This window comes from Motacilla alba, chromosome 12 (genome assembly GCF_015832195.1).
Source record: "Motacilla alba alba isolate MOTALB_02 chromosome 12, Motacilla_alba_V1.0_pri, whole genome shotgun sequence".
NCBI classification, from domain to species: domain Eukaryota; kingdom Metazoa; phylum Chordata; class Aves; order Passeriformes; family Motacillidae; genus Motacilla; species Motacilla alba.
This window is the reverse complement of record NC_052027.1, coordinates 5721466-5748131: the sequence shown is the minus strand read 5'-3', so window position 1 is coordinate 5748131 and position 26666 is coordinate 5721466. Positions and strand designations below refer to the sequence as shown.

The 26666-nt window shown below is 43.1% G+C and overlaps 1 protein-coding gene across 1 annotated transcript; it reads left to right on the top strand.

Moving 5' to 3' along the window:
- Window positions 1-16680: 16680 nt before the first annotated feature.
- On the top strand, window positions 16681-26130 carry KBTBD8 (kelch repeat and BTB domain containing 8). The gene is made up of 4 exons (XM_038149451.1): window positions 16681-16799; window positions 18069-18279; window positions 18909-20023; window positions 22386-26130. Exons 1-4 carry the CDS (start codon window positions 16784-16786, stop codon window positions 22847-22849), a joined length of 1806 nt encoding a protein of 601 aa, XP_038005379.1. The 5' UTR covers window positions 16681-16783; the 3' UTR covers window positions 22850-26130.
- Window positions 26131-26666: the final 536 nt, after the last annotated feature.

The following is a 26666-nucleotide window of genomic DNA, read 5'->3' as shown; positions in this document are numbered from 1 at the left end:
AAATTGGGCAACCTGGGAAATATTAAATAAGTATTAGGAAGAAAGGAGAAAATCCGAGAGGTTATCACATGCATTTGAAAGGGCATCATTCCCTGAAGGAATCTGGTAAATCTCTTAGCTGCACCATGTAGGGCCATCTGTAAAAACCTGTATGAAAAATGGTTGTGGTTATTGGGCACTTGTAGTAAGAATTCAAATCAGCAGCAGCAGTAAATTTCCTGACAAGATAAGCCAAATATCTCCCTATTCTTATGGCTGTCTACAAATTCCTCTTATTTATGTAACCATCTCAAAATGCCTCATTCAATTGATATTTCTCAGCTGCATATTTCAACACCTGCACCTCACAGCAGAGTTGAGCTGTAAGCTGGGAACTCACATTTGCTTTCAGGAAGGGGCAGCACTGACCCCTCTGCAGCACCCTGGCAAAGCAGAGCTCTGGGACCAAACAGATCCACATCTCCCTTCTCAGCTTGCTTTCTATTTATTTTTCTAATTTGTTTTTTTTCTGCTGGAAGACAAGGAAGATTAGCTAAACCTATAGCTTAAATATTATAATTAATTGGTGCTTTTTGATTTTTTTATGCCTTCTGCTGCTATGCTAAAAGTGGGTTTTCTTTGTGTGAGAAAGCCTTTGTTTGCCTGAAGCAGGTTTTTCCCACCCCTGCATAAACAGCACTTTGAAAAATTGCATCACAAAACCCACAGCATTGGGATTTTAGAAAAAGAGCCTGAATGGCTGGAAACTTCACATAGCTGTGCAGCTGGGAGAGTGTGGCTTTCATCTGACAGGCTCTTTAAGGATGGTTTGACCTCTCTCTTCCTTTACATGCTGGGAGTTAACTTCTCCTGTAAGTGTCCAGCATAAATTATTTTAATGCAAATTTTCTTGTCAAAACTACAAACAGACATTTGATCAAAGGTCAGCTCTCCTTTGTGTTCCTGTTTGATATAGAAATTTCTATTTCATCTTTGACTGTCATGGTCAGTTAAGGGAACTGTTGCCTGATGGGAAATTACTGATGCATTTCAAGTCCTCTCTCCAACAAGGCTTTTTCGCCCTTTTCATATCTTTTGGGTGTTTTAATTTGAATATGTTTTCATTTTTTAATGGAATAGTTAAATTAGCTTTGAAAAATGTCGTGGTATGACACTGAAAATTGTCTGCTTTTTAAACTGAAGCTCAATTTACTGCCGTTTGATACCCTGGGAGCTGATCAAATAATTACTATTCCCTTACTGCTGGTTTTATTTCATGCTTAACTTCTGGATCTTTTTTTTTTTTTTTTTTTTTTTTTTTTTAGTGGGACAGTGACTGAAGAACAGGAGTTGCAGCAAAAGGAAGGTTTTTGGAAAATTTTGTATGTATTTCTTGGGGTTTTTTGGCTGTGCTGCACCCAAGAGAGGCTGCGGAGGCTGGAGCTCACCCAGACCTGGGGGAGCACGGTGGAGGGGTGAGGGATCCTGGTCCCATCCTGCCCCAGCTCTGGCATCTTGGGCTCTGAGTGGGAGATGCTGCAGGGAACTGGCCACACCAAGACTGGAGAGGATGGAGAAACTAGCTGGGGAATGATCCCAAAAATCACATTTCTATCCATACACACTCTCCCGAGAGATTATTTTCTTCTTTTCTCGAAGCAGTTTCATGGTTTGACCAGGCTATACAGGTTTGTCCAGGCTGTTTGCCTTTCCAGTCTTCCCCAAGGCTTCTTGACTAACAATCCCTCTTTCCCCATTAGCTTTGCACCCGAGTCCCATGACAAGATTTAGCATCAGGGCACCTTTGGGGAATTTCACCTCAGGGCAGGGGAATTCCATTTTAGAGCTGTGGCTCTCGGGCTAAGTCTCCAGGGGTGTAAAAGGCTGGCTCCCACGAGGCTTTGAGGTGCTGAACCTACATGATTTGCTTAAAACAGCACAGGAGATTTCTGCCAAAGCAGGGAACTGAACACAGCTCCTCCTGTGGCTAGCACCCCAATCCCCACTTATCACCCTCCTGCAGCTTCTTTGGAGCTTTTCACAGCGTGTAAAGTCAAGTCCACATCTAAATCCTTGTAGGATTTACTACCTTGTAGGATTTACAACCTTGTAGGATTTACAGCAGCAAACCACTGCTGCTCTATCCCTTTACTTTTCTCCATGCAAGGGCAGAGATGTGTCCGTGGCTATGGGGCTGGCAAACCCTGGTGAGACTGGAGGACCTAAACCCAGGTCATGATTAAAGTTCAGCTGTTTTGGGGGGGTCTTGCCTGAGGTTGATGAGCTCTGAAACCCGTCCCCCTTGGGGTTTTTACTGATGTGCACCATGACTGTTACTGGAGAAAAACACTGGAGCCATAAGCCCATCTAATGAGGTGGGTGCCATAATTAGACACCACCCTCTGGGAAACGTGAGATGCGTTTTAGCCTAAAGAGAATGTTGCCTTCTTATATAAAACTACTTAAGGCCAAGGCTTGAAGACCTTGGATTCATGGCAGAGACACTGCTGCCTCCTCCTCCCCACATGGCTCCAGTTTGAGCTCCCAAGGACCTGAAGTTCTTGCTCTGCTGTGTAATTTGCAAACCTTCCCCCTTTCATGAGCATTTCCTGGTGTTTTTTGTGGAGCAGGAGGTCCAGAGCTGCTGATCCATAACTCGCACTGCCTGGTTGTGTCTCCTGTCAGCAAAAAGTCCTGTAACCAATTTCCCTTCATTCTTGTCTCCTGCTGTTACCTTCAAGCACACAAACTGGTTCCTTTGAGATGGAGAGGGATGTGAGGCAGCTTGGATGTGCAGAGCCCTCCTCTGCCAAGGAAGTCTTTGTCCTTCCTGTGTCTGGGATCAAGTCACTTCTCATTTATCCAGCAGCAACTTCTGCTGCGATGTCCCAGCTCTCCTCACGGGTGACAGTGACACCAGATGGCAGCAGTGGCCTTCGGATCCAGCTCTGGGTGAAGATGCTGGCAAATGTTTCTCTGCATCCCAGCTTTCCTCTGTACTTTCCTTCAGCTCAATCAGCTCCTGCACGGGCCCTCAAAATGAAATTGCACCTTGTATCCACATGCTGTATTTGTTTAGTGTGTCAAAATCACACACAGAGACCAACTTAGAAAGTCAAGAAAGAGAATTCCTATCTTCAGGTGTGCTTTAATTAATTATTTTGTGGCTTTGATGCTGCACTGATAAGTGAAAGCAAAGACCAGGATTTTTGAAGGTCATGGGAATTTTAGGATGCCTGGTTAAAGTGATTGCTAACTGACCATCTGAGGAGCTGCCAGTGGGTAAGTGAGGATTTGTGCCATCCTGCATCTTTGGCCCTTGGTCTCATGAGGCTTTGAAAGATGCTGGATGGCTCTGGCTTCATCATTTTAGAGCCTCCTGTCACTGTGCCCTGGCAGCAATCCTGCACTGCCCCTCCTGCCTGCCAGGCCCACAGAGGGGTCAGCACTGAAGCTGTGGCAAGGACCAACAGGACAGACAGGCTGTGTCTTTTTAAGACTCTCTCACCTAACAAACCTCCTTTGCAGGAATGGAATATGAGGCCCTGAATGCATTTTGTTTATGATGATGCCCAAATATTTATTGAATTTCTTTTAATTGATCTGGAGGCTATCAATTTACCTGTTAGCCACTACAGAAATTATTACTGTACTAACTGCAAACAGGAAAAGAGAATACCCACCTTGGATGACTGGCTGTTCTGTGTGTTGGGGCAGAGAAAGAACAGAGCCAAATCTCACTGACTGAGGGGTCACTTTTAGTGATGGACAAAAATGGAAAAACCCCAGTAAGTGGCATGCTTGTTCCTTGGATTTTGGAATGGGACCAAAACCAGCTAAAGTGGTGCTAAGTAATTCACACTGGCACACTTTAAAATGGTTTTAAGCAGCTCAGCAGTGAGAATCATTTAGTTCAACAGAGGAGCTGGACTTTTTTAGGCTAAATAAGAGAAATACTGATATTGCCCAGGAATCCTGCTGGGCTTCTCCTTCTAGATACTAATTACTGCATTTTAACTTCTCTGCTACTCTCACTGACCTGGTTTGCAAACAGAAACAAACCATTACAGCTTAATTTATGCAGAGCAGTGACCCTGCAAGTAGCAGGATAGGAGACCTGGGCTCAGTATTCTCTTTACCTGTGCCCAGGAGCTTGGGAAAATTCAAATTTTAAGGAAAAACCTCTGGAATCAGGAAAACCTCAGAAAATCCACTAATCATGGATTGCAGGCTTAGTTTCTTGTATCTGTTTCTACTACCCCTGAGCAAACCACTGGGCTGGTCACCAGTGTGTCCATGGGATGAGCCTGGAGGGGCCAGGAGAGGCTGGGATGGATTCCTCTCAAGGGGCTGTGTCAGAGTATGGAACATGAAGCCCGTTCAGACAGGACTGGCAGTGTCTCCTACACACTGCTACCTTGAAAAACCTGATTTAGCTCGCTAGATACCTCTTACTGCCTAGAGCAGGGATCCCTTCCAGCACCAGGCAGAGTGGACTGGACCCTACTCTGGAGTTACCAGCTCTTAAACCAGCTCTGTAACCTGAAAACAACTGGTGGCACATGAACAAAACTGTGGGTGCTCACAACTGAGAGAGGAGCTTGCACTGGCTTTAGATACAACAGTGTTGTGGCTTTGCAACTTGGGATGCTGAGAAGGTGCTGCAGCATATTGCCTTGTAATAACATGAAGCAAAAGCTCAGCAGAAAGTCTGTGAACCAGATAAGATTGATTAAACAATTTCTAAGCAACGGGGTTGCACATAAAAATTTTATTAAAACCTCAAGTGCTAAATTTATTTCCTGGGTCTGTCACCGCTATTTTTTTTTTTCAGTAGTGATAATTACTACATTAGAAATTAAATGAACCTCATATACTACATCTTTCAGACCTCCTAGGAGAGTTGTGAAAGTGATTTAGGGAAGTGAATTTGCTATTGTGCCTAATCAAGTTACAGTAATTGTCACCTATAATTTTAACTTGACTGCTATGTGTTTAACTGGAAGCTTTACCTTTGGATTTTTTGTAACTGAGCTTCTCTGGGACTGTTTTTCTTCTTTCTATCCTCTTCCAAAACCCACTGGCAGAAGACAAATCATTGCATACAGCTGTGCAGTCAACAGCATTGCTGTTTGCAACCACATTGCCTTCCTCATCAACCCGATGTGTTGCAGCATCAGATGATGTTCCTTGTGACACCAGCACCAAGTTGTGCCCCTTGAGAGTCTAATTACAGCTGTGTAGTTATGGGTGGCAATAAAGGGACTTTCTGGGCTGAGGGGCTCCTTAACAGGACTGCAAGTATGTTCTGACTTTGGTTCTGTAGGTGTTTGGTCAGAGATACATTCACAGACTTGACCCTGCTTTGTGCTTTGGAGATGCTGGGGCATGTGCAGCCCTCTCTAGAACAGCTCATTAATAAGTCCCTTATTCTGATTCCCCCAATCACACTTCAACTTGTTTCCTTAACGGGGTCTGTGGGGCAGCAGGCCAAAGGGTTTGCAGATCTGCAGGTGAGTCCCAAAATAAGATACAATGGAGACAAAGGTGTTCCAGTGCTTCTCAGCAAGACCCCAAGCTGCTGAGTTGGGAGCTGGGCCAAGAGTAGGTTTGCAGAGGCTGTTAATGCCTCCTCCCAAACATATGCAGCAAGTGTACTGCACTGGTTCCCTCCTGTGCTTTGAGGTCTGGCCAGTTGCTCTGGTCATTCATCTCTAAATCCAGACTGCCTGCTCCTCCTCCCCTTTTCTTGCTAAAGAGATGTACCTGTGTACAGATACAGAGATGTGACTGCAGTCTGCAACAGGACAAGGTTTCTTGTGGACTCAGGGAAGATGGTAATGATCATAAACATGGAAACTCTAAATCTTGGTCACGATACCAGATGGAAGAATGGGACTGCTTCTGACCATACCCATTCAACACAGTGGAATACTTGCCCTCCTGAAGTCCCATCATTTATAAAACTTGTTCCATTTTGGCTGGGATCAGGCCCTGCATTTTTAGAGAGTCTTTTATGGAGCATTAAAGACCCAGAAAGGCTATATTATGTTGATGCAATTAAAGGAGGTTACTCGAAACTATTTTATCACTGTAACACTCGTAGAAATTATTGTGCTTGTGTGGCTTTGTGCTGGCACTCTGGAGCAATGTGTATGGAATAGCAGTAACCTTGTCCCTGAATAATTCATGTTGTTTGTCAGCCACTTCTTAAGCCTTTCTGCTTAACCACAGCAGATTAGCATTTTTGTTGCCTTTTTTTTTAATCAAAGGTTTGGGGTGGGGGGAAGGGAGAGTGTCAGTTTTCTTTTTAACTTACTTTAAATACTTCCCCAGGCTTTCAGTAGGTACCATAATAATTCAAACTGGGATATTTTTGTCTTAGAAGTATTTTAGCTGGCTCTTACGCCTGCTACATTATACAACTTTCTGGTAAATCATGAATAAGCTGAAAGTCTAGAGAGCTTTTTTCCTAATTTCTCAAGGGTCCTTTTACTACCTAATTTGTTTTCATCCTGTGTTGTTTACTGACTAACTCTAATCAACATTTCTGGTGTTGTTCCAGTCCACAAGTGTGGGAAGGTTTGGCAGGTAATGTGTGTGGAGGGAGGCTGTGCAGGGAGGCTGAAAGATCCTGGCCTTGAAATGAATATTGTTGGATGGAAATTGGACTGCATTCATTACATGCTGCTGTTCTCCTGAGCTTTTTCTTTGATTAAGGATGCTCCACTGCTGTAAAACAGCAAAGTTAGGCTCTGAAATGATGCTGAGCTGCACAGTTGCAGTTCAGAAATACTCAGCCTCAAAATCAACAGGATGGAGGTAAAAGTCAAGGGTCTGGCTCAGAGCAAAGTGAAGGGGAAGTGCCAGCCTGGGTAAATACAGAGTTGGGGTTTGTTTTCTTTGCTTCCACCTTAAGGTCATACAAAATAGTCTTTGGTTTTTTGGTTTTGGCTTTTTTGTTTGTTTGTGTAAATTTAAAGTGAAAATTTGAATTAGTGATGACATTAAGCATCCTTCCTGTATTCCTCATGGAAAAAGCCCAGCAGAGGTAACCCAGGGCGTTTGGCACACACTGGCTGTTGGGATGATGACAGCAGGCAGCCCACTGTCCTGGCCTCTTGTCTGGGAGCTGCTCCTGACCCGTAAGTCACTAAACTGGTGACACATCCCCTTTGTTTGTGGATCTGCACCAGCCCTTTGTGTCTGAGCAAACTAAAATCACTGGCATGCAGCAGCAGCCAAGTCCTGCTGGCAGGAGTGTCACTGGAGGGAGAGTGTTTGGGCTGTGGTGCTGACAGATTTCACAAAGAAATGCTGATATGGGCAGCTCTGTGGGCAGATTTGGTGAAGCAGAGGTTGGAGTGAGATCACTGTTACAGGACACAAATTCCCTGTCTCAGCAAGGCACCTCTGCTCTCTGCTGGTCTGTGTGTTCCCTTTATTTTCTATGCTCTTTCTTTCACTCTGAATTTTCATCTGACACACCAGGTAAGGTCTGGCAGGGGATGAGGTGGCAGAAATCAGGACATGGCCCCAGCTGTTGAGTGTGGCATGCTGTGGTGTGACATTCACACCTTCCTCTGGCACTCAGAGCTGGCTCATCTCCTTTGTGCCATTGCTAATTCTTTTGTTTTCCAGTCTATGCTGTAACATTTAAGAAAACCGGGATGCTCTTGAAACACCAAATGGCTTTTTGGAAGAGACTCCTGTGTTAAATCCCAAACTTTGCAATTCGAACTTTCCAATCAAGCTAATTTTCCAAAATGCTGGCACTGAGTTTCTCCTTCTTCCCTCACCGATCCGGCCGCTTCTCCTGGAGCTGCATCCTGCCCTGCTGCGTGGCTGCCAGGAGCATCCCCAGCTCCCCCCGAGCCGCCACAGCTCCGCTCTCACACGCTGCGCTGCGCTCGCCGGGGACCTTCTCTGCTCCTGCTCCACTATCAGGTTTCAAACCTCCCTGCTGAGGAGCTGTCCTCAAGTCACATCAGGTAAGCTTAGCTATGCATTGAATGCAGGGAGTGGAACTAATCCCACATTTCAGCTCGAGAGGAGAACAATGAGGCAGGAGCTGAGCCTGGCCCCTGGCTCCAAGGCACAGGGTTTAATATATTAGTTGAAACAGATGCTTCACACTAAAGAATGTGTGTGGTATCCAATTCCAGGTCTATCTCTGTTTAGTTGAGTGACAGGCCTATATATTTCATGGAAAGTAGACACAATACATAATGTATTACATATGTGCCAAATTTATGTATATTATGTCTAATGTGCATATGCTTTGGTCCATTACTCCTGACATAAGAGCTGCAATGCCAAGATCAGTAATCTGTATATAAATTTAGGAGGACATAGAGGACTACTACCATTAGCAGACAGAAGCCCCCCTGAACAAGTACATGCTTTTGCTTTCCCAGCTGTTGATATTTCAATCACTGAAAGAACTAAGTCCTGTCCCAAGTTTCATTTCCAGTACTCTGTGCAGAAATGTCTGGCTTACAGTGAATTTTCTCCCAGCATTTCCTTTGCCTCCAAGGGATATTCATATTGACAATGACAGAACTGAGTTTAAATTTTTTTAATGATAAAAAGATGAACCTTTATTCAGATCTGAATTTATAAAATCCTTATTTATATAGATTGGAATCTTTTAGCTGAGTGGCTATGCTGGCGGCTAAAAATGGTACTTTATTGTCTTACCAGGTCCCCAAAGTGCAATTGCCATCTTTGGCAAATAGAGGAAAATTTTAATTTCCCCTGATTTGAAATGTAAAAAGAGTGATGAATAAGAGGGACTGCCCTGAGATCTTGCCTGTTCAGCGCATGCTTGAAATGTGAACAGTCTCTGCAAGAAGGAAGTGGCAATAAAATGACTTTCCCTTTTAGCACTATTGTACCTTTGTATCTATTGTACCTTCCACCTTTAGCACTATTTCCCTTTGTACTATTGCTACTATTAGTATAAAGAACCAAACTCAGAATTTTTCACGCCTATGACAAGCAAGCATGAGAAAACTGAAAATGAGTTAAGACATTCTTTCCTTTTTCCTTGTTCTTCAGTTCCTCCCCTGCTCCTCATGTGGCAGACAACTTTTTCTTTCCTGTTAGTTTGGGGCAGCAGGAGAGAAAGGTCATTCCCTGCAGGGGAGGAGCCCTTCCCAAGGCAGGTGTGGGCAGGGAAGCCTGAGCCTGCTGAGGAGTGGCTGCAGCGGCCTGAGGATTTCACAAGGAGCCCATGGGAACACAGGGCCCTCGCTGGCCCAGCCAGACCAGTTTGTACCCTGGCTGATCAGCAGGTTTAGTCCTGGAGGCACAAGTGAGCTTTAAAAATGTGCAGATGTAGCAGTGGTGGATCCTCCAGGGTGGGTGCTTTCCTGATTCCTAGTGGGACTGTCTTGCATTTCCTGTGGGAATTGTATGTCCTGTGCTTGCCTGGCATGTGACCTGGGGCAAATGAATAAATAAGAATCCTGATTTTCAATTCCAATGTGGCCTTCAGTGTTTGCTCTTAAACTTGTGTAGCAGACCAAAATAATTAAGTTTAAATATGAATAGATGTTACAGCAGGATAATACAGATATCTCTATATGACTTTCTACTTTTATTTATATATCAGTTTATCAAAACACCCTAGGCATGTGCAGTAGTCAAGGTAGTGTTTTTTGGTGTAGTTTTATAACCTCGGAATTGAAACCTTGGACAGCCTTCCCCTTGCCACACAACAGCAAAACGTGAACGCTCTGCCAGGTCTCAGTATAATATAAACCATTTAATCTTAACTATTTTTATTTGGAAAGCTCTTCTTTATTCTACTAGGTTAAGGAGCAGGCATGTTGTCTCAGCACAGTTAAATCCCACAGCTTATTACCATGAAATACATAAGCTCAGAGGATATGAAAGTGTTCCATCCAAGAGGATATGAAAGTGGGCTGCCCAGGGAGAGTTCAAGGCCTCCTGTATGTGGAACACAGTTCCAGGCTTTAAAGCTGTGCCGTGTCAGGACTTTCAAAAAGGCACTTTTCCAAATGGCCTTTTAAACTGGCAATTATCTCCCATAGATGATTAAGACAGGCTTGTAGAGGAGATTTCAGTTTGGAAGGGCTCCTGTGCTTCAGAGGTGCAGCGGCAGGATGTGTGGGGAAGTGCAGCCAGGTACACTGTGACAAGCCCAGGGACCCAAGAGCAGCTTTGTCACTGAGGGTTTAGGAGCCCAAACTGGGTGGCAGCTCTGCACCCCAGCTGGCATCACCACTGCTCAAATGTTGCTGGAATCTCACAGGGTCAGGCTAAAGCGGAGTGACTGCAGTTGGACACAGCCTTATCTGGGGAAAGAATGAGTGAGCAAAACCTGTGTGGCCTTATTTGTGGGTGCTGGGGGTCAAATGATGGAAAAGTCCATTATCCATCTTGCTGCTTTAGATTTCAGAATCAGTCATCTTCATTTTTGTACATTCTAATGCAGTATTTGCAAATAACTTCTAGGAATCCAGCCATTGTCTGACTTCCAGTTATCTTATTCATTCTGGACCTCAGGTCAGTGTCCCTCCATTCAATAATAAAGATACTGACCAAAAGGAGAAAGTAAAAATTGCCAATAAACAGAAATATGTAAACTGAAGTTTTACAGTCAAATATTCCAAATTGAATATAATCGTAGTCCATAGAATATAAATTATGCAGTTGAATTTGCATGGGGCAAGTAAATAAGGGAAGCTGTTGGGGTATCTGTAACACACCCATTATTTCATTATTCTTTAAAAATAAACTAATTCCCTGTATTAAAACTATTCCCTTATGGAAGCTGACAAATGGGGCTTTCCTCTATTATCAAAATGGCCACACTATCCATGACCTTCTCCAGGATGTTAAGGTTGTTTCTGCTTGTTACCTTTCTGCATTCTGAGTAACACCACACTGCCCCACCTTTTCAGATAGTACTGACTCAAAATAGCCATTAAAAGTTAGAGGTCTGAGATGTTTGTTTTTAAGCTACAGGACTTCTGAGATATAAAAAGAACTCCAGTGTATTAAGCTTCCAGTTTTCTTTAGGCAGAAAGGATGAAGGGGAATGCTACATTCCTTCCTATTGCAGCTCTGGGGATTCTATGTTTTATATTCAAATTCTTCAAAATGAAAAAATAAAAAAAAAAATTACTGAAGAGAGGAAGAACTCAAAAACACACCAGCTCTGAATGATGACTTCAGAATAGCCCAGGGGTACAGGATGGTGTTGAGTAATTCAAGTTTACTTTCTGCTAAATGATTCCTCTGGCTTCACTGGCTCCCACAATTAAGGAGGAAAGCTAGTTTGCTCTTGCCTTTCTTGGCTTGTTCCAGGCAGAAATGGCACTTTATTTTTGCTGTCACCTTTCTCAATCCATCTGTGCTCTTCAGGAAGTGGCTGCACCTTTCCCACAGTTGAATCACATTCTGACCACATGAGATCAGTTTGCATCTACAGCAGTGCAGTACAGTCCCAGTTCTTTGCTGTCACTGGTTGGGCCAGCAGTGACATATTTCTGTGGAGGCTGCTCTGGGTTTGTCTGTTGGTTTGTCTGGTTTTGTTTGTTACTGAAACTCGAAGCTGCAGTTTCAGTAACACACATGCAGGCTGAAGCAAAAATGGATGGAGGAAAGAAGGGGCAGCAAGACATGATTGCTCTTCTCTGTTGTCACCCCTTCCTTCATTGCAAGGGTCTGTTCGATCTGGGCTGTCTGGAAGTAGAGAGGACACAGCCAGGAGGGCTTGGAGATGAGACTGAACCACTTGTTCAAACCCTGGAGGCAAGGCCAGAAACACACCTTTTCCTGTTCTGGATGGGGCATTATTTGACATCTGTGCATGTTTTTTTTTTTTTTTACAGTGACCAGGAAGCCCAGGGGATATGGGCTGTGTTTGTGGGCAGGAGAGATTTTGGAGATTCCAGGTCTGATATGCAGTGTTTGTTCCAAAGAGCTGGGAGCTGGTTATTTTTTAAGTGGTGCTTTTAAACACCATTTTTAGGAATAAGAAATAAGAAGCACATAGATATGCATGAAAGACCAACAAAAATACTTTACTTGCAAAGAGGCTGGAGGTAATTCAGTCTCAGAGGATGCTCTGGTATTGCCACATTTTCTGCTGGCAACCTGGGCTCTGATGCTCACCTCTAACACAGCCATGAGAAGCTTGAGGGTCCTGGTGTCTTAAAGAAGGATCACCATAAAACTGATGATTAGAGACTTGACAAGCTGGAAGAGGGCTGTGTCCTTTCAGATGGCTTTGGGTTATACCTGCTGAAAAATGAGGCTTTCAGGGGGACCAAACTCACTGAATCTCTTCTTCCCGTTCCCTGTGGTGCGCAGAGCAGTGAGATCTAGCTGAGTATGGAGTTCTTGTCTCGGTGCAGGTACCCCAGCCTTCTCTTTGAGGCTCCTGGTAATCACACACTACTCCCGCCAAACTTTATTTTGACAGTGGAAGAATGGCTATTTTGTTCTGCAGTGACTGCTCCAGGATACATCACTGTCACGTCACCTAAATGGCACCAGTCACCCCGGTTTGTAGCAGCTGCTGGGACTTGCTGACCGCAGCAGAGCCTGTCATTGTGAGATTAAGGAGGGATTAGCTCTGCGATTTCACTCAGCCTTAAGAGAAAGGTTAAAGACTTTGGGAGGAGGAAGTACGTGTGTGTGCACACATGTGTCTTCCAAAACAACAGATGGTTTCAATAAAGTTGCTCCTGCTGCTAGGAAGTGGCACTTCTTGACATTAGCAGAGCCATATCTCATCAGGGTTCTTGTTTCTAGCAGCCTGGCTCAGCACGGCCGAGCCCACTGTCCGGCATGGGGTAATCAGGGAAGCGCTCCCATATCTGCCCCATTAATTGCCCCCTGCCAGCCTGCCCTCTCTCCTGATGGAGCGCCCACTGTGCTCAGTGGGGCGGGATCGATCGCCTTTGAAGGGCAACTTTCCCTCATGATCTGCAATTCCCCCCACTTAAACTGCAGCCAGAAGTGTCTTTTTACGGATTCTGCAAGAAATGTGTGATTTCTTGGAACTGCTAAACAAAAAGCTCTCTGCTCCAATCACTGGATCAATGTATTAAATTATTGTGCAGCTAAATTAATGTGCCCCTCGGTGACAGAATTGCAGAAAATGAGCGGTGTTTTATGCATTAAAGACAACCTAGTAAAAGATTGTTTTTCAAGGTTAGATTGTTCCACAGTGAAAATCAAGATTTTTCCAATTAAAATATGAGGGGTTTTCGGGGCTGCATCAGCTCTACTGCTTCTCACAGTGTCACAGTGCAAATTAACAGGTACAAATAACTGAAAAACTGGAAATAGTAATTGAGAGATATTTGGGAGTTAGCAAGTAGCACTGTTTTTGTTTTTTTACTAGCTTGTATTTAAATTTATAGGTAAACAATTTTGCTGGAAATCACTGTGGGGTTACTTTGGTGGGATTTTTGTTTGCTTGTTTAAACTCAAGAGTCATGAAAAATGTCACCATTCATAATGTTGTCAAGAAAAGCTAAAGAGCTTCTGCAGCCCTTGGTTTTCTCTTTGCAGGCTATACGTGGGGATAGGGTGTGCCTTTCTTTCACAATGCCCTCTTTTCAGTGAAAAAAAAAAACCCAGAAAAAAAGGCAAAGAACAAAAAGGAAAACAGGATGCACTGATCACTTCCTACAACTTTGAAGTAAACATGATATCCAAAATGAAAATGGGAATACTCATGTGGATTAAAATTTGTTCCCTTTTAAAGCAGCAACCCTGGTTCACATTTTCTTTGAATTTTGGTCCAGTTGCATTTCTTATCTTCATTTTGCTGACAGGAGAATACATTGGGAGTTTTCTACACACCAAATAATGTGTGGCAAGAGCTGCCTGTTCCAAAAGCGCTCTGTGCACCCTCCCTTGTGCAGCAGGAGCACTGGGGCAGGTTCCTCCCAGGTGACCCAAACCAACCATTTCAGAGATACGATGTTCCCTCTGTCCCCATGCTGAAGGCAACCAGATGAACCAGTTTTCTAATTAACTTGTTCTGCAGGTGCAATGACAAAGGAAAGCCTTTTCAATAACTTCATTGTTTGCCCAAACTCTTTTAAAGGATATCTTCTAAGTTCTCAAATATCTGAAAAAGTGTGTTTTTGTCCACTTTCTCCTGAAACTTTTTTCCTCTTCCTCTTTTCTCTCTTGAGCTCATGACAAAGAGATTTTTATTCTGAATGCAAGAATCCCAGAACACACAGTGCCAATTGTGAGTTTATGAGGAGTCCAATCTCTCTAACCACTTACAAAAGACAGACATAGACTGTTTGTTCCTTATCAGTTGACATAATTTCATTTTTATTTTGAACCTTTGGAATATCAAACGGGAAAATTTTGCCACCAAGTGTATGTTTTCAAGCTCTATCTCCAGAAATGATAAATTAGGTGTGAAATTAAAGCACAAGTGAAAGCATCCTGGTCCCTCAATAAAAGGACTTTGAATCCTTGCAAATTCCTAAAATGGGTTTCAGTGCATTGCTGCCAGAAGAACTAAAAAAAAATTTTAAAGTACCAAAAATTATTAAAATACATATCAAAAACTATTATAAGATAAAAGGATTTACATGAATATGTCTATTCACAGCTCCCCATTGTCTCCTGGAACGCCAGAATTTATGAAATCAAATTATTTGATCAACAGCTTGAAGAAATTTGTGGCAGCATCAAGCTAAGAACCCAATTTTTCACTTCTACACTCACATATGAGCCTGCATCATTCCACTGACAAAACAACAACAGGAGAAAGAAAATGATGCAGTAGAAGGGAGATGGAATTCTTTAAGCATCTTGTGATTTCTGAAAGAACAGGCTAAATTTTTGTGTGCAATGCAAATGCCATTTATATGAAGCTTTAACGTGGTGTGTGACTGTCATGGATTTCAGAGCAGCTTGCACAGGCAACACATCTCATTCTGCCCTTCAGAGTTCCAGGGAATAGGATGCAGAACTGGGTGAAAACCCCAGATCCCCAGACTTCAATGGCAGTGCTCCATGGTGCTGCGTCCTAGGAGTGCTGATGGAGGTTTCCAGGGAGGGGAAAGGGTGATGGAGTTATTCCACTTGAGAAAGGCTTCAGCCTTAGCAAAAATGCTGCTATTGATACCTCTTAAAGCACACCTAAACCTGTTTGTATGGCAATTTGCTTGCTTCACCCAAAACCATACAAAGGTAAGCTATTTCAGAAAGGCTCACACTGCAAAGTACCAATTCAGTGTGGGATTTGTATTAAAAAACATTCTACATTTGGCTTCTGCATTTTAACACTAATCCAGCCTGGCCCACACACCCACACCGAAGGAAATGAACTGTATCAGGCAATGTCATTTGCTAAAGGGTAAGAGCAGAGGAATTCTCCATCCCTTCGTTTCAGATTTCTAGGGACAATTTCACAGGCCGTGCCGTTGCTGAATGGGGAAATTGGAAAACTGCAGAATCGATTTGCAGACGTGAAGTTCTATTTTCTTGTACACCTCCTTCATCAGAGTCTCCATCACTCCTGCCTCGTGCAGCATTATCATCGGAGCAGCCTGGACACCACTGATAATTGCTGAGTGAGGGGAAGGCTGTGCCTTGCAAGCAAAAGTAAAACCAGTGGGGTGGCACTGCCTTTAAATTCACCTGCTTTGGAGAAGTGGCCGTGTGCTCAGGCTACTAATTTCTGAGAGTTAATGGGAAATTAATTTAAAAATATTATTCAAATTGGTTTTGTTTGCCTTTTTTTTCCCCCTGAACAAAAGTTCCCAGCTAAAAGCTGTGAAGCTTTTATTAAATCTATTTTGTATAAAACCAGGCAAAATATACACGATTTTGCAATGCTTCCATTATTTAATTCTTCGTTAATTGCGTTTCACAAAGAAAAAAACCTCAAAACCTCTTCCACAGCCACACAGTTCCCAAGAATGAGACCAGTGGCTAATTGCATTAGAAAACTGGAAAACCCAGTGACTTATCATCCACTTGACCTTTGGGATGGAGGGAGAAATGTGATATTAAGGGTCAGGGACAATAAAATGGTCACTGGTGTGCTGCAGTCATTCAGCAGCTCTGTGGGACAGGTGGGGCTGATCTGGCTGCCCACAGCGTGCTGAGGTTACCAAAATTCAGAGTATTCCTGGTGAAAGAAGCTTTCAGACCAAGTAGCCGATTATTGGGTTCTATTAGAGGTTAATTCAGCCTTGCACAGCTGTGGGTCTCACATCCTGCCCCTCAGCACACCCTTGCAGCACCAGGACGCTGGCAGGCATTCCTGTGCCCCTTCCTGCCGGCTCTCAGCACGGACGGCGGCGGCAGCTCCGCTCCTCTCAGCCAGGGTTTGCCCCAGGAGCTCAGCGTGGGCAGGAGAACTGCAGGGATTGGGGGTGCAGGGGTAATTTACCCCTCTGGAGAGGCCACTTCGGCCGGGTGTCCCTGGTGGGGAGGGACAGGTTCCACACCGCCGGGACAAGGCCCACCAGACCCTGCCCCGGGGCCCAAAATGGCGGCTCGCCCTGAGGCGCCGCCGCCTCGTTGCTACGCGACCGGCAGGGCCCGCCTCCCCGCCAGAACTACAACTCCCAGGCATCCCGCTGAGGAGGGACTACAACTCCCGGCAGGTCCCGCGCGCCAAGGGCCGCCAGCCTGCACTACATATCCCGGCAGGCAGCGGGGGCGCTGGCCAATGGGTGTTGTTGATACTGCGGGGTGCGCGGCCGGCGGTGAGCGGGGGAAGCGGCGCGGTGACATTTCCTGCCGGGCCGCCCCCGGAGCCGCTGCCCGAGCGGGGCCCAGGATGGCAGCGCTGGGAGGTCGGTGCGGGACGGTGGGGGAGCGCCCGTGCGGCAGGGGGGGTCCTGGTGAAGGGTACCGGGGCCTGTGTGTTGAGGGGTGTCTGGGGGGGGGAAGCGATGAGGGGGTTCGGGCCTGTGCTGGGGGGGAGCCCCGTGTGAGGGGCTCGGGGGTGCCCGGGCTGCGAGCGGCGCCTGGGAGGGCAGCGGTGCTCGGCCGTGGGAGGTGATGGCGTGAGGGGAGAGGCACCTGAGCGGGGCTGTGCGAGGCAGTGTGCTGTGCCTGGCTGCAAGGAGGCTGTCCCGTGAGGGACCCCCCTGCTGTGGGGAGGGGGGCGCAGCCGGCAGAGGGGAGTGGGGCTGGTGAAAGGCTTCTGTGGAAATGGGTGTGCTCTCTCTCTCTCTCTCCTCTTTGCCCCTTTGTGTTGCCTAAATTTTGTTGGAAGCACTCTGTTGCAGTCAGCAGCTTTACCTGATTTGCAGCTCTGGCCACCTAATGTTTTTCTTTTGAGCTCTCCTTTGTTGTTTTTGTTGCGTAAAAATTTTGGTGCTATTACGAAACAGATTTTTGTGCTCGAGCTATTGCTCAATTTTCACTTTGGGATTTACTTCATTAGGCTTATCACATATTATTTAGCAGCATATGCTCTACTAAATATGTTTCCACGGTGATATATGAGCTCCTTCACACCTGAGAAATTTCAAATTATAATTCAGTTTTATTTGTAGAGAAGACGTGTAACTGTCTACAAATTTATGTGAGTTTAAGTTAAGACTTATTGTAGGGCTGTTTCTTCATGAGCCTCTGCTCCAGCCATTACTTGTGTAAGGCAGGAGCAGTTCCTGTTTCAATGTGAAGTTAAATATTTACATACGGGCTTGTGTAATGGTGGGGTAGTTTGGGGACTTATTTTTTTCCTCTCTGTCCCTTTTCGTTTTAAAGGTCAATAAATGTTGTGTTTCTTGACTTGATTTCCCCTTTCCCATTTATATGAAGTATTTGTATTGTTTTCCTTCATGGATATAAACTTTATAGGGGTGTAGAACAGAACTTTATAGTTGAATGTAACTGACATGCACACTGTGAAAAGGAAAAAAAAAGTATTGAGGTCTCTTTATGTATTTACTCACCCTTGACAATGTTTGGCTTGCTGTAGAAGGATCATGATGCTGAGGAAATGTGGAATATCAATTTGTGCTAATTCTTGCTCATGTATGAATTTTTACAGAGGCTTTTTTTTGTTGTTGTTATTGGTTGTTTCCTGTTAAAGTTTCAATTTTGCTTTGTAGAACCAAGTCAGTTTTCACAAACGCTGAACGGAGTCCCTCCCTCAAACCAAGTCAGCAGTGGAATGGACCCCTTCCATGCCTGTAGTATTCTCCAACAGCTGAAGACCATGTATGATGAAGGACAGCTGACAGATATTGTGGTGGAAGTGGATCATGGGAAAACATTCTCCTGTCATAGGAATGTTCTTGCTGCAATCAGCCCTTATTTCAGGTACAACCATCCCTTGTTCTAGTGGGGATCAAAGCGGATAGAATATTAGTATAGGTATGATATTTAAAGTTGTCATTGAATGAAAATAAGTTCTGTTTTTGTAGATAATACAGTGCACCTGGCAAGTAAAGATTATTGTTCTCTTAAAGTCAATCAATCAACAGCGTCTGTTTCTCAAAGGAAAGTTTCATTGGAGACAATGTCACACAATTTTAAGCCAGGCAGAATTGCCCCCAGTACTGAGTGTATCAGAGATACAGTAGGAACACATTGAAACTATTTGTTTTCTTTTCAAGTAACATATTTTAGCACGCTAGAGTATACATATGAAATAACTTGTTGAAGGTTGAATGCAAAGACTTGGATACGTCAAGGCCTTTGCTTGTAAACTCAATGAATTTTAATGTGGGGTTAGTGAGATAATTAAGCAAGAAATTCCATTTCTGTTTCACTAACTGTCAAAATGATCTTAAATTAGGTACCCCAACAGGAAAGTGTAACACTTGTGATAAATGTGTTTGTGCTGACAGAGGGGCAAACACATCGGGAGTGGCTGTACAAGGTATTTAATTTTATGCCTGTAGCTGAAGGCAGTTGCAGACAGACTGCTGGATGTTTGTGCCTTGCAGATCGATGTTCACGAGCGGCCTTACCGAGAGCACCCAGAAGGAAGTTCGGATCGTTGGTGTCGAGGCAGAGTCGATGCATTTAGTGTTGAACTATGCATATACCTCCAGAGTAGTGCTGACAGAGGCCAACGTTCAAGCTTTGTTCACTGCAGCCAGTATCTTCCAGATCCCTTCCATACAAGACCAGTGTGCTAAATACATGATCAGTCATTTGGACCCACAGAACTCCATTGGGGTGTTCATCTTTGCTGATCACTATGGTCATCAGGAACTCAAAGACAGGTCACAAGACTACATTCGCAAGAAGTTTCTGAGTGTCACCAAAGAGCAAGAGTTTCTTCAGTTGAGAAAAGACCAACTGATAAGTATCCTCAACAGTGATGATTTAAATGTAGATAAAGAAGAACATGTTTATGAGAGCATTATAAGGTGGTTTGAGCATGAACAAAATAAGAGAGAAGTGCACCTTCCGGAAATATTTGCCAAATGCATCCGAATGCCTCTGCTGGATGAAACATTTTTGGAGAAAATCCCTCCCGTGTTTGCACAGGCGATGGCCAAAAGCTGTGTACAAAAGGGACAACCCAGTGCCAATGGCTACACACAGCGGCTTGGAATGACCGCTTCCGAAATGATCATATGCTTCGATGCTGCCCACAAACACTCAGGAAAGAAGCAAACAGTGCCTTGTTTAGATTCGGTCACAGGGAGAGTGTTTAAACTATGCAAGCCACCAAATGACTTGAGGGAGGTGGGAATCCTGGTGTCTCCTGATAACGACATTTACATTGCGGGTGGTTACAGGCCCAGCAGCAGCGAGGTCTCCATCGACCACCGAGCCGAGAGTGACTTTTGGATGTACGATCACTCTGGCAATAGGTGGATTCCCAAGGCTCCTCTGCTGCGGGCCAGGATAGGCTGCAAGTTGGTTCACTGCTGTGGGAAGCTGTACGCCATCGGGGGCAGAGTTTATGAAGGAGATGGGCGCAACTCCCTCAAGTCTGTGGAGTGCTACGACAGCCGGGAGAACTGCTGGACAGCTGTGTGTCCCATGCCCGTGGCAATGGAGTTCCACAGTGCTGTGGAGTATAAGGATAACATCTATGTTTTACAGGGTAAGGTGGTTTGAGTGCCTCTGCGGCGTTTTATTGGAAGTGGGGATTGTTCATTCTGACTGTCTGTGTTTTCTTAAGCAATTTGGAAAAACTCCTTGGGCAATGGGGTGGGAGGGAAGAGGACTAGGAAGAGGGCGGTTGCTGCTTGAATTCTCATGCCCTGGGAATGTGTCACTAAGTTGTAGTGCTGAGTTACTGCAAAGATGGCATTTTTGGTGGTATTCTGAGTCAACAGTACAGTAATAAAATTAACTCTGAAAATTCTTCATTAAATCCTTACCTGGGTGAAATGGACCAGTGTTGAAGAAAAGGTACTGTCCTGTGAAAAAGCACTTTGTATTTTACTTGGCTAAAGCTGAGAAAATTCCTGGTGTCTTATTCTTGGTGACTTGTAAAAGTTGATTAACGACTTCTAAGCCTTCATTTCCTGCCCTACCCTACTTTCTGAAGTCATCTCAGAAACTAGAAAGAGATAAAGCATCTCTCTCAGTTAACTCTGTTTCTTTGGTCAGTAATTACAGTACTGCCTTCACATTCAATGCACACTGAAAAGTGCTGAGGCTGCTCTGAGGCTGTGGGAAGAGGCCCACAAAGTGGGAAAGAAGGAAGGAGGGGGAGGTGTCCCAGTTTTGTTTTGCTGAGGGCCACCTCTGCAAACACCTGCACAAGCTGGAGTCTCAGATGCACACCAGCTCCTTCTTGGGTCACTTCCATACCACAGGGAAGAAACAGAGAATACTGGAAGATCCTTATTATTTACCAGAAGAAGTTAACATTATTTCTTGACTTTGCATTCATGGTCTTCCATGTGACTTGCAGTTTTCTTTTTCCATTATTTCTGTATCACTTTCTACTCTTGTTGGTTGTGGCTTTAAGTAGTTCTGTTGTGCTAAAAAAAAGTTCTTTACATCTCTGTTGGGTCAGATGTCTGCTTTAGGTGTTCAGAAAGGAATGCTGAAGAATACTGAACTTAATATTTGTTCTTTTAGTGTTTCTTAGAACTGATAAAAGGTGGATGATATTATTATAACCTATAGAATAAGAGTGCACCTTGTTCACAAATTTTAGCTGATTCTGTGCTTCAGTGCTTTAAGTGACAACTGACTGCTCATACAAATAAGCTGCTTCCTGTGCTAACCAGCAAGTTCTAAAGAGTAATGTTATGGGTGGCTAGAAAAAACCTTGTTTGAGCTAAATACAAAGAGGTTAGCTTTTAGTAATTTTTCTAGGGAAAACTCCTAAGTTAGAAGTAGTCAATAAGAATTGATGAGAGTGTGAAAATGCCTATGGAGTGCAAGTGTTTGTCACAGGAGATTGCACTGTGGAACAAAACTGAATAATCAAAATTAGTGTTATCTGTGAGATTTAAACTCTGTTCCACCAATTTTACTGTCTCACTTCTGCATTTGTTATACTTGAGGTGTTTGGCCACTCAACAGCTTGGTTAAAATTCTTAAGATAGCCAGGTGAAATCATGTTTGATTTGAATTCTGCTAGTATTTGGCAGATGTAAGGCATTTCTCCCACTGGACTTTACAAAAGTTAGGGTGGTCTTTATCCATATTCTTTTCATGAAATATACAGAGCATGAGTTTTTGGTCATCTGAACTTCCTTCATCTGCAGTCTGAAGCTGTTGCTCTGTGCACTGAGCAGCAGAGGTATTTTATAACCTAACCACAAAGCTAATCATGAATCAGTAGCTTCATGCAGGTTCTCACCTGGCCTCCTTTTCAGCAAATCAGCCTAAATGTGTAACCCAGCCACCTGATACCATTGGCTTCAAAATCTGAGTGGAGTGTAAGACAGAATTCAGGGTTTGAAAGCTGCTAAACCTGAGCAAATCATTGTGAGACTCCCTCTGTGCAGATGACACATTGTGAAGATGTTGAAGAGTGAAACAAATGTACTTCAGATGTTTCAGGACTGGAATCTTGAAAGGCTTTGTCCCAAATTAAAAAGCATGGTTTAGAAGTAATACAGGATACCTAGGAACTGTGTAAAATGTGTTTCTTTTCAGGACACCTAGAAACTGTTTAAAGTGTGTTTGTTTCTAGGATACCTAGCAACTGTTTAAAGTGTGTAATATGTGTTTACACATATTTCTGTGTAAAGTATGTTTCAAATTCTCTCTGCTTCAGCTGAACCAGAAACTCGCAGTAGGTTTTAGTCATGCTATTAATATTTTTATAAAGTACCAAAAGGAAAGCAGTCGGTGGTGCTGGGGTGTTTGTTTTGGGATGCAAGCTTTACAAAATTTAGAGTGTTCTTCCGGGGAAGAACGTACCTGAGAGCTCAATTACTGCAGACCTGTTGATCTGGAAACAAAGCATGAGCCATGTTTTATTTTCCCTCTCTCTTCAGGGGAGTTCTTCCTTTGCTACGATCCTCAGAAGGATTACTGGGGATTTCTGACCCCAATGACTGTGCCTAGGATCCAAGGCTTGGCAACAGTGTACAACGACTCCATCTACTACATAGCTGGCACCTGTGGGAACCATCAGCGCATGTTCACCGTCGAGGCCTACGACATCGAGCAGAACAAGTGGACTCGAAAGAAAGACTTCCCCTGCGACCAGTCCATCAATCCATACATCAAACTGGTTCTCCTCAAAAACAAACTCCATCTCTTTGTCAGAGCTACTCAAGTCACTGTTGAAGAGCACGTTTTCAGAACCAGCAGGAAGAATTCACTCTACCAGTACGACGAGGTCACTGACCAGTGGCAGAAAGTCTACGAGACTCCAGACAGGCTCTGGGATTTAGGCCGGCATTTTGAATGTGTTGTTGCTAAATTGTATCCGCAGTGTCTTCAGAAAGTTATTTAAATTCTTTTTTTTTTGTTTGGTTTATTTTTTTTTTTTTTTCAGTAACAGGCCTTAGTGATTTCAGTGGTAATTTGATGCTAGAGAAAACATGTCTTAAAAGAAAACAAAGAAATTCTGTCAGTATTTATTGTAAGATGAAACAGACAGTTTTTTGTATATGGGGATGGGTGCTCTTTAAAGGTTGCAGTCCGGGGAGGGACTTGTTGGTTCAGTTCATATTTACTGCTATTTTCCTGGGAATTGAGAAGGAGGTTACAAAGTGCAATTATCAGCATTTTTTTTCTGGTAAACACTTAATCATGTCATACTAAAGGTTTTTTTTGTGGTAAAAGCAAATTAAGTGGAAGAGCCAGGATAACTATGCACTACAGTGAAAGAAAATCTAGCATTAATAGTTAAGGATGTCCAAGATGTGTTGAAGTGACTTTTCTTCTTTTTCTCTTTTTTTTTAATACGGGTAAAATTTGAGGCAATATCACTAAGTTTTGTTGCTTTTTTTTTTTTTTTAATTTAGAGTGAAAGTACATAGAGAGGAATGGTAGATCCTGCTTCATAATGATCTCTTCTTTTTGTACTGTTTTTGAAGTCTGCTAAGATGTTTGTGTTGTTGTTTGTGCACTGCAATTTGGGAGAAAAACTCAAGTCAGAATTGGATTGTGGAGTACCTTTGCCCCGGATGGAGGCCTGTTCATATTGTTGTACCAGTTCCTGTCTGTGGATTTTTGTTGAGATTGAGCTTAATGATAGTGGGGCAAAAACCCCAAAACCTGTTTTTTGCCACATAGGTGTAGTGCTGTAAAAACTTTTTTTTTTTTTTAAACACTGATTAAAACCTTTTTTTTCACCCCGTAAAGGGCTTTAACCCAAAAGTTGATGGTGCTAGTACATTTTTAATACTTGTTTGTCTGAACTGGGCCAGCCTTCTGCTACTGTTTAAGACAGCCTGTTATTTTCCATGGAGTGTGTGTCTGTCTTCAGGCCCTGTCCTGTCATCAGATTCTTTTCTAACATAACATTTTTACTGCAGTGGTGTTCTTGCACAGAATGGTGACAGGATATGGCCTTAATAATACTGATTCTCTTTTCTTTTTTCTCTTTGTGTGGAGTGTTCATTCTGTCTCCACTACAGTACAGTGCTATGTGCAGAATTGGCATGTGCTCTGGTGATTTGGAAAAGTGTGGTTTAACTTTGCAAGTTGTTTTTCTTTTCTCTCTGCAGTCAAGCCCCCAGCTATCTTCTGTTTCCTTGTGATCTATAATGTGAAAAATTGCACTACTGAGCTGTCAGCATTATCCAGTTATTAAAGCAAAATTGACAATAAGCATCCATGGCTTAAATTATCTTAGGGGAAATACAGAATAAGGAATATATTGCAACTCTTGTCTTTATGTATTTAACATTTAACTTATTTTTAAAAAGTAAATAAGTTCAAAGTTCAGCCTCTACTTCAGTAGTGAAAATTGGATTTAAAAGGGAAAAGAGGACTCCTAAAATTACTTGCATCAGCTGTAATTCACCAGGTTTCTTACAGCTCTACTTTTTGCAGAGCTTTAAGTTATCTTACTCTTTCCTGTTTTTTCCTGTTGACCTAAGTAAACCAGTTAACTTGACATGGCACTGGCCATCACTGCCTGAAAGTGCTTACCATTATCTGGCTTAACAGCTGATATTTCAGTCAGCCAAATATTTAGCTCATTGTTTATCCCCCTGGCATGGCTGAGGATTTGGATAATGTTTGTTTACCATGTGGTCTTCCTGTTCCCAAATGGAATCTTCCTGATACATGAAAATACTCGCCTGGTTCTATTTATTAATTCTTGCACAAAAAGTTTGAGAGGCAAAAAACAAAGAAAAAACTGTGAAATGAAAAGCAAAATACAAATGCCTCTTTGCATTACATACCTCATCTTCCAGAGATTCACCAAACTCTTCTTCCAATGCGAGCACCTGCATTTTGGTTTTTTTTCCTGAATTTGGCAATTCTCGCTGAGACTGCATTTTCCAACAGTGTTGAGGTGTATTGTTTCTTTGTTTAGTTTTCTTCTGGATAGTTTTATCTTTATGCATAGCCAGGAATAAGGGGTTTTCTGAAAAGTACAACTAATTTAATTTTTAACTAATGATCCTTAGTCCTTGGCTAGCTCTCTTTGCGCTGTTGTAGGCCTCTAGCTGCAAGCTTTCTGAAGCACCCTCCCTAACAGTGTTGCATTTGTGTGTAAGACCATTTTTTTTGCAAAGTGTTACGTAACTTTTTCCTTGTTTCTTTGTTTGTGTTTCTTTTTTTTTTTTTTTTAGCTTGGTTGACTATTTACAAGATTTCTTGCTGCTTTTTGACAATCTATATTTATTTAGTAGAACAAATTTCAATATATTACTTGAAACTATGAAATAGAATTGAGTTAGCAGTTGACTGGTCATGTGATGTATAGAAGTACAATATGCTGTGGTTAATTCTGCAGTAGGTTTGTTAATTTTGTTTATCTGCACTAAAGTACGAAGATCTCCATTCTGTTTAACCATTCAAACTGAGGGTGTGATCCAAGTCTGTCATGTGTTTGAAAGCTAAATCCTGGAAATTGCTGTGGGAGTAGAATATACTAAATCTTTTGCATGAGGAGTTTGTTGAGACAGTAATGTAGCTGTGACATTTTGCCAATTCTTAAATGCTTCTACGTTATGCTGAAAGTCAGATTCCTGGTAAAGTTTTGCTTTAGAGTCAGGCTTAAATAAACTTGCACAGCACAAAAGAAAAATAATTGCACCAAAGGTACTGATAATATTTGAACAGTGATCTGTACATTTTGCTCATTAGGATTTTTTTTTTTGCATTTGTTTATTTCCCTTTATGAAATGAATTTCTAGTGTTGTAAGAACTTAGGTGAGTGTAAATCTCTTCCAAAATTATTAGTTACTTTAGAAGGAAACATTTTGTAATTTCCACTTGCTTCCATCAATGAAATTTAGAATAACTCAAAGCAGTTTTGGTGCACCAGACATGCAGTGTGTGTATGTTCTACAAGAGATCCAAGAGCTCCCTGTTTGCAAGGCTGTTGAGAAGTGGCATCCAACATTCAGTGCTCAGGTATGTTAGTAAGAAGTACTGTAGTCCTATGAGGGCAAATGTGTGGATTTTTAAACATTTTGCCATAATTGCACAATTTTGCATTTTTACTTAATGTCATGTTATGTTTCTTAAAATAAACCTATTGTTGAAATACAGTGGAGTTCAACAGTTTTTGTGGCAGATCTGTGTGCATTTTAGTAAATTTCTGAAAATTAATCTGATGTATTTTTGATGTTTGTTCAGTTCTTCTGTTTCTGCACTTGTGCCTCACCTATGTGTAATGTCACTTTTTTTTTTTGATGTGGAAGGTGCTTTGTTCTTTTGTCTCATTCCTTGTGGCTGTTCAGGTGTAACTTCTGATTTGTTTACACACAGGCAGTGTGGTCTCCCTTCCCTTTCTCCATGCCTTTGGCTGCAGCTGGCATCCCAGCAGGAGTGTCAAGTGGGGCTTTCCAGCCTGAGAACTCTGTGTATTGGAAGACCCCAACCCCCTTTACACTGAATTTGCTGCAGAGCTGAGAACTAGGGGCCCCTGGCTTTTAAGGCAAACTTCCACCATTATTTGTGGTTTCTGCTGCAGGGATGGTGCTCAGCAGAACTGCTTGTACACCATACTGGTTGCTTGAGAGCCTTTGTTCCCTTCCAGAGGCTCTCATGACCAGTGGGGATGCCGAGTCATGGCAGCCTCCACGGGATTCTCTTGTTGGGACCGTGCTGATGTTGTCAGGCTCTGCAGACAGTGTCTGTGTGCA

Excerpts from the sequence above, each read along its gene's own strand:
- KBTBD8 (XM_038149451.1), top strand. Across the intron at positions 18,280-18,908 it reads GCAATCAGCCCTTATTTCAG|ATCGATGTTCACGAGCGGCC; the intron begins GTACAACCATCC and ends TGTGCCTTGCAG. Across the intron at positions 20,024-22,385 it reads TAACATCTATGTTTTACAGG|GGGAGTTCTTCCTTTGCTAC; the intron begins GTAAGGTGGTTT and ends CTCTCTCTTCAG.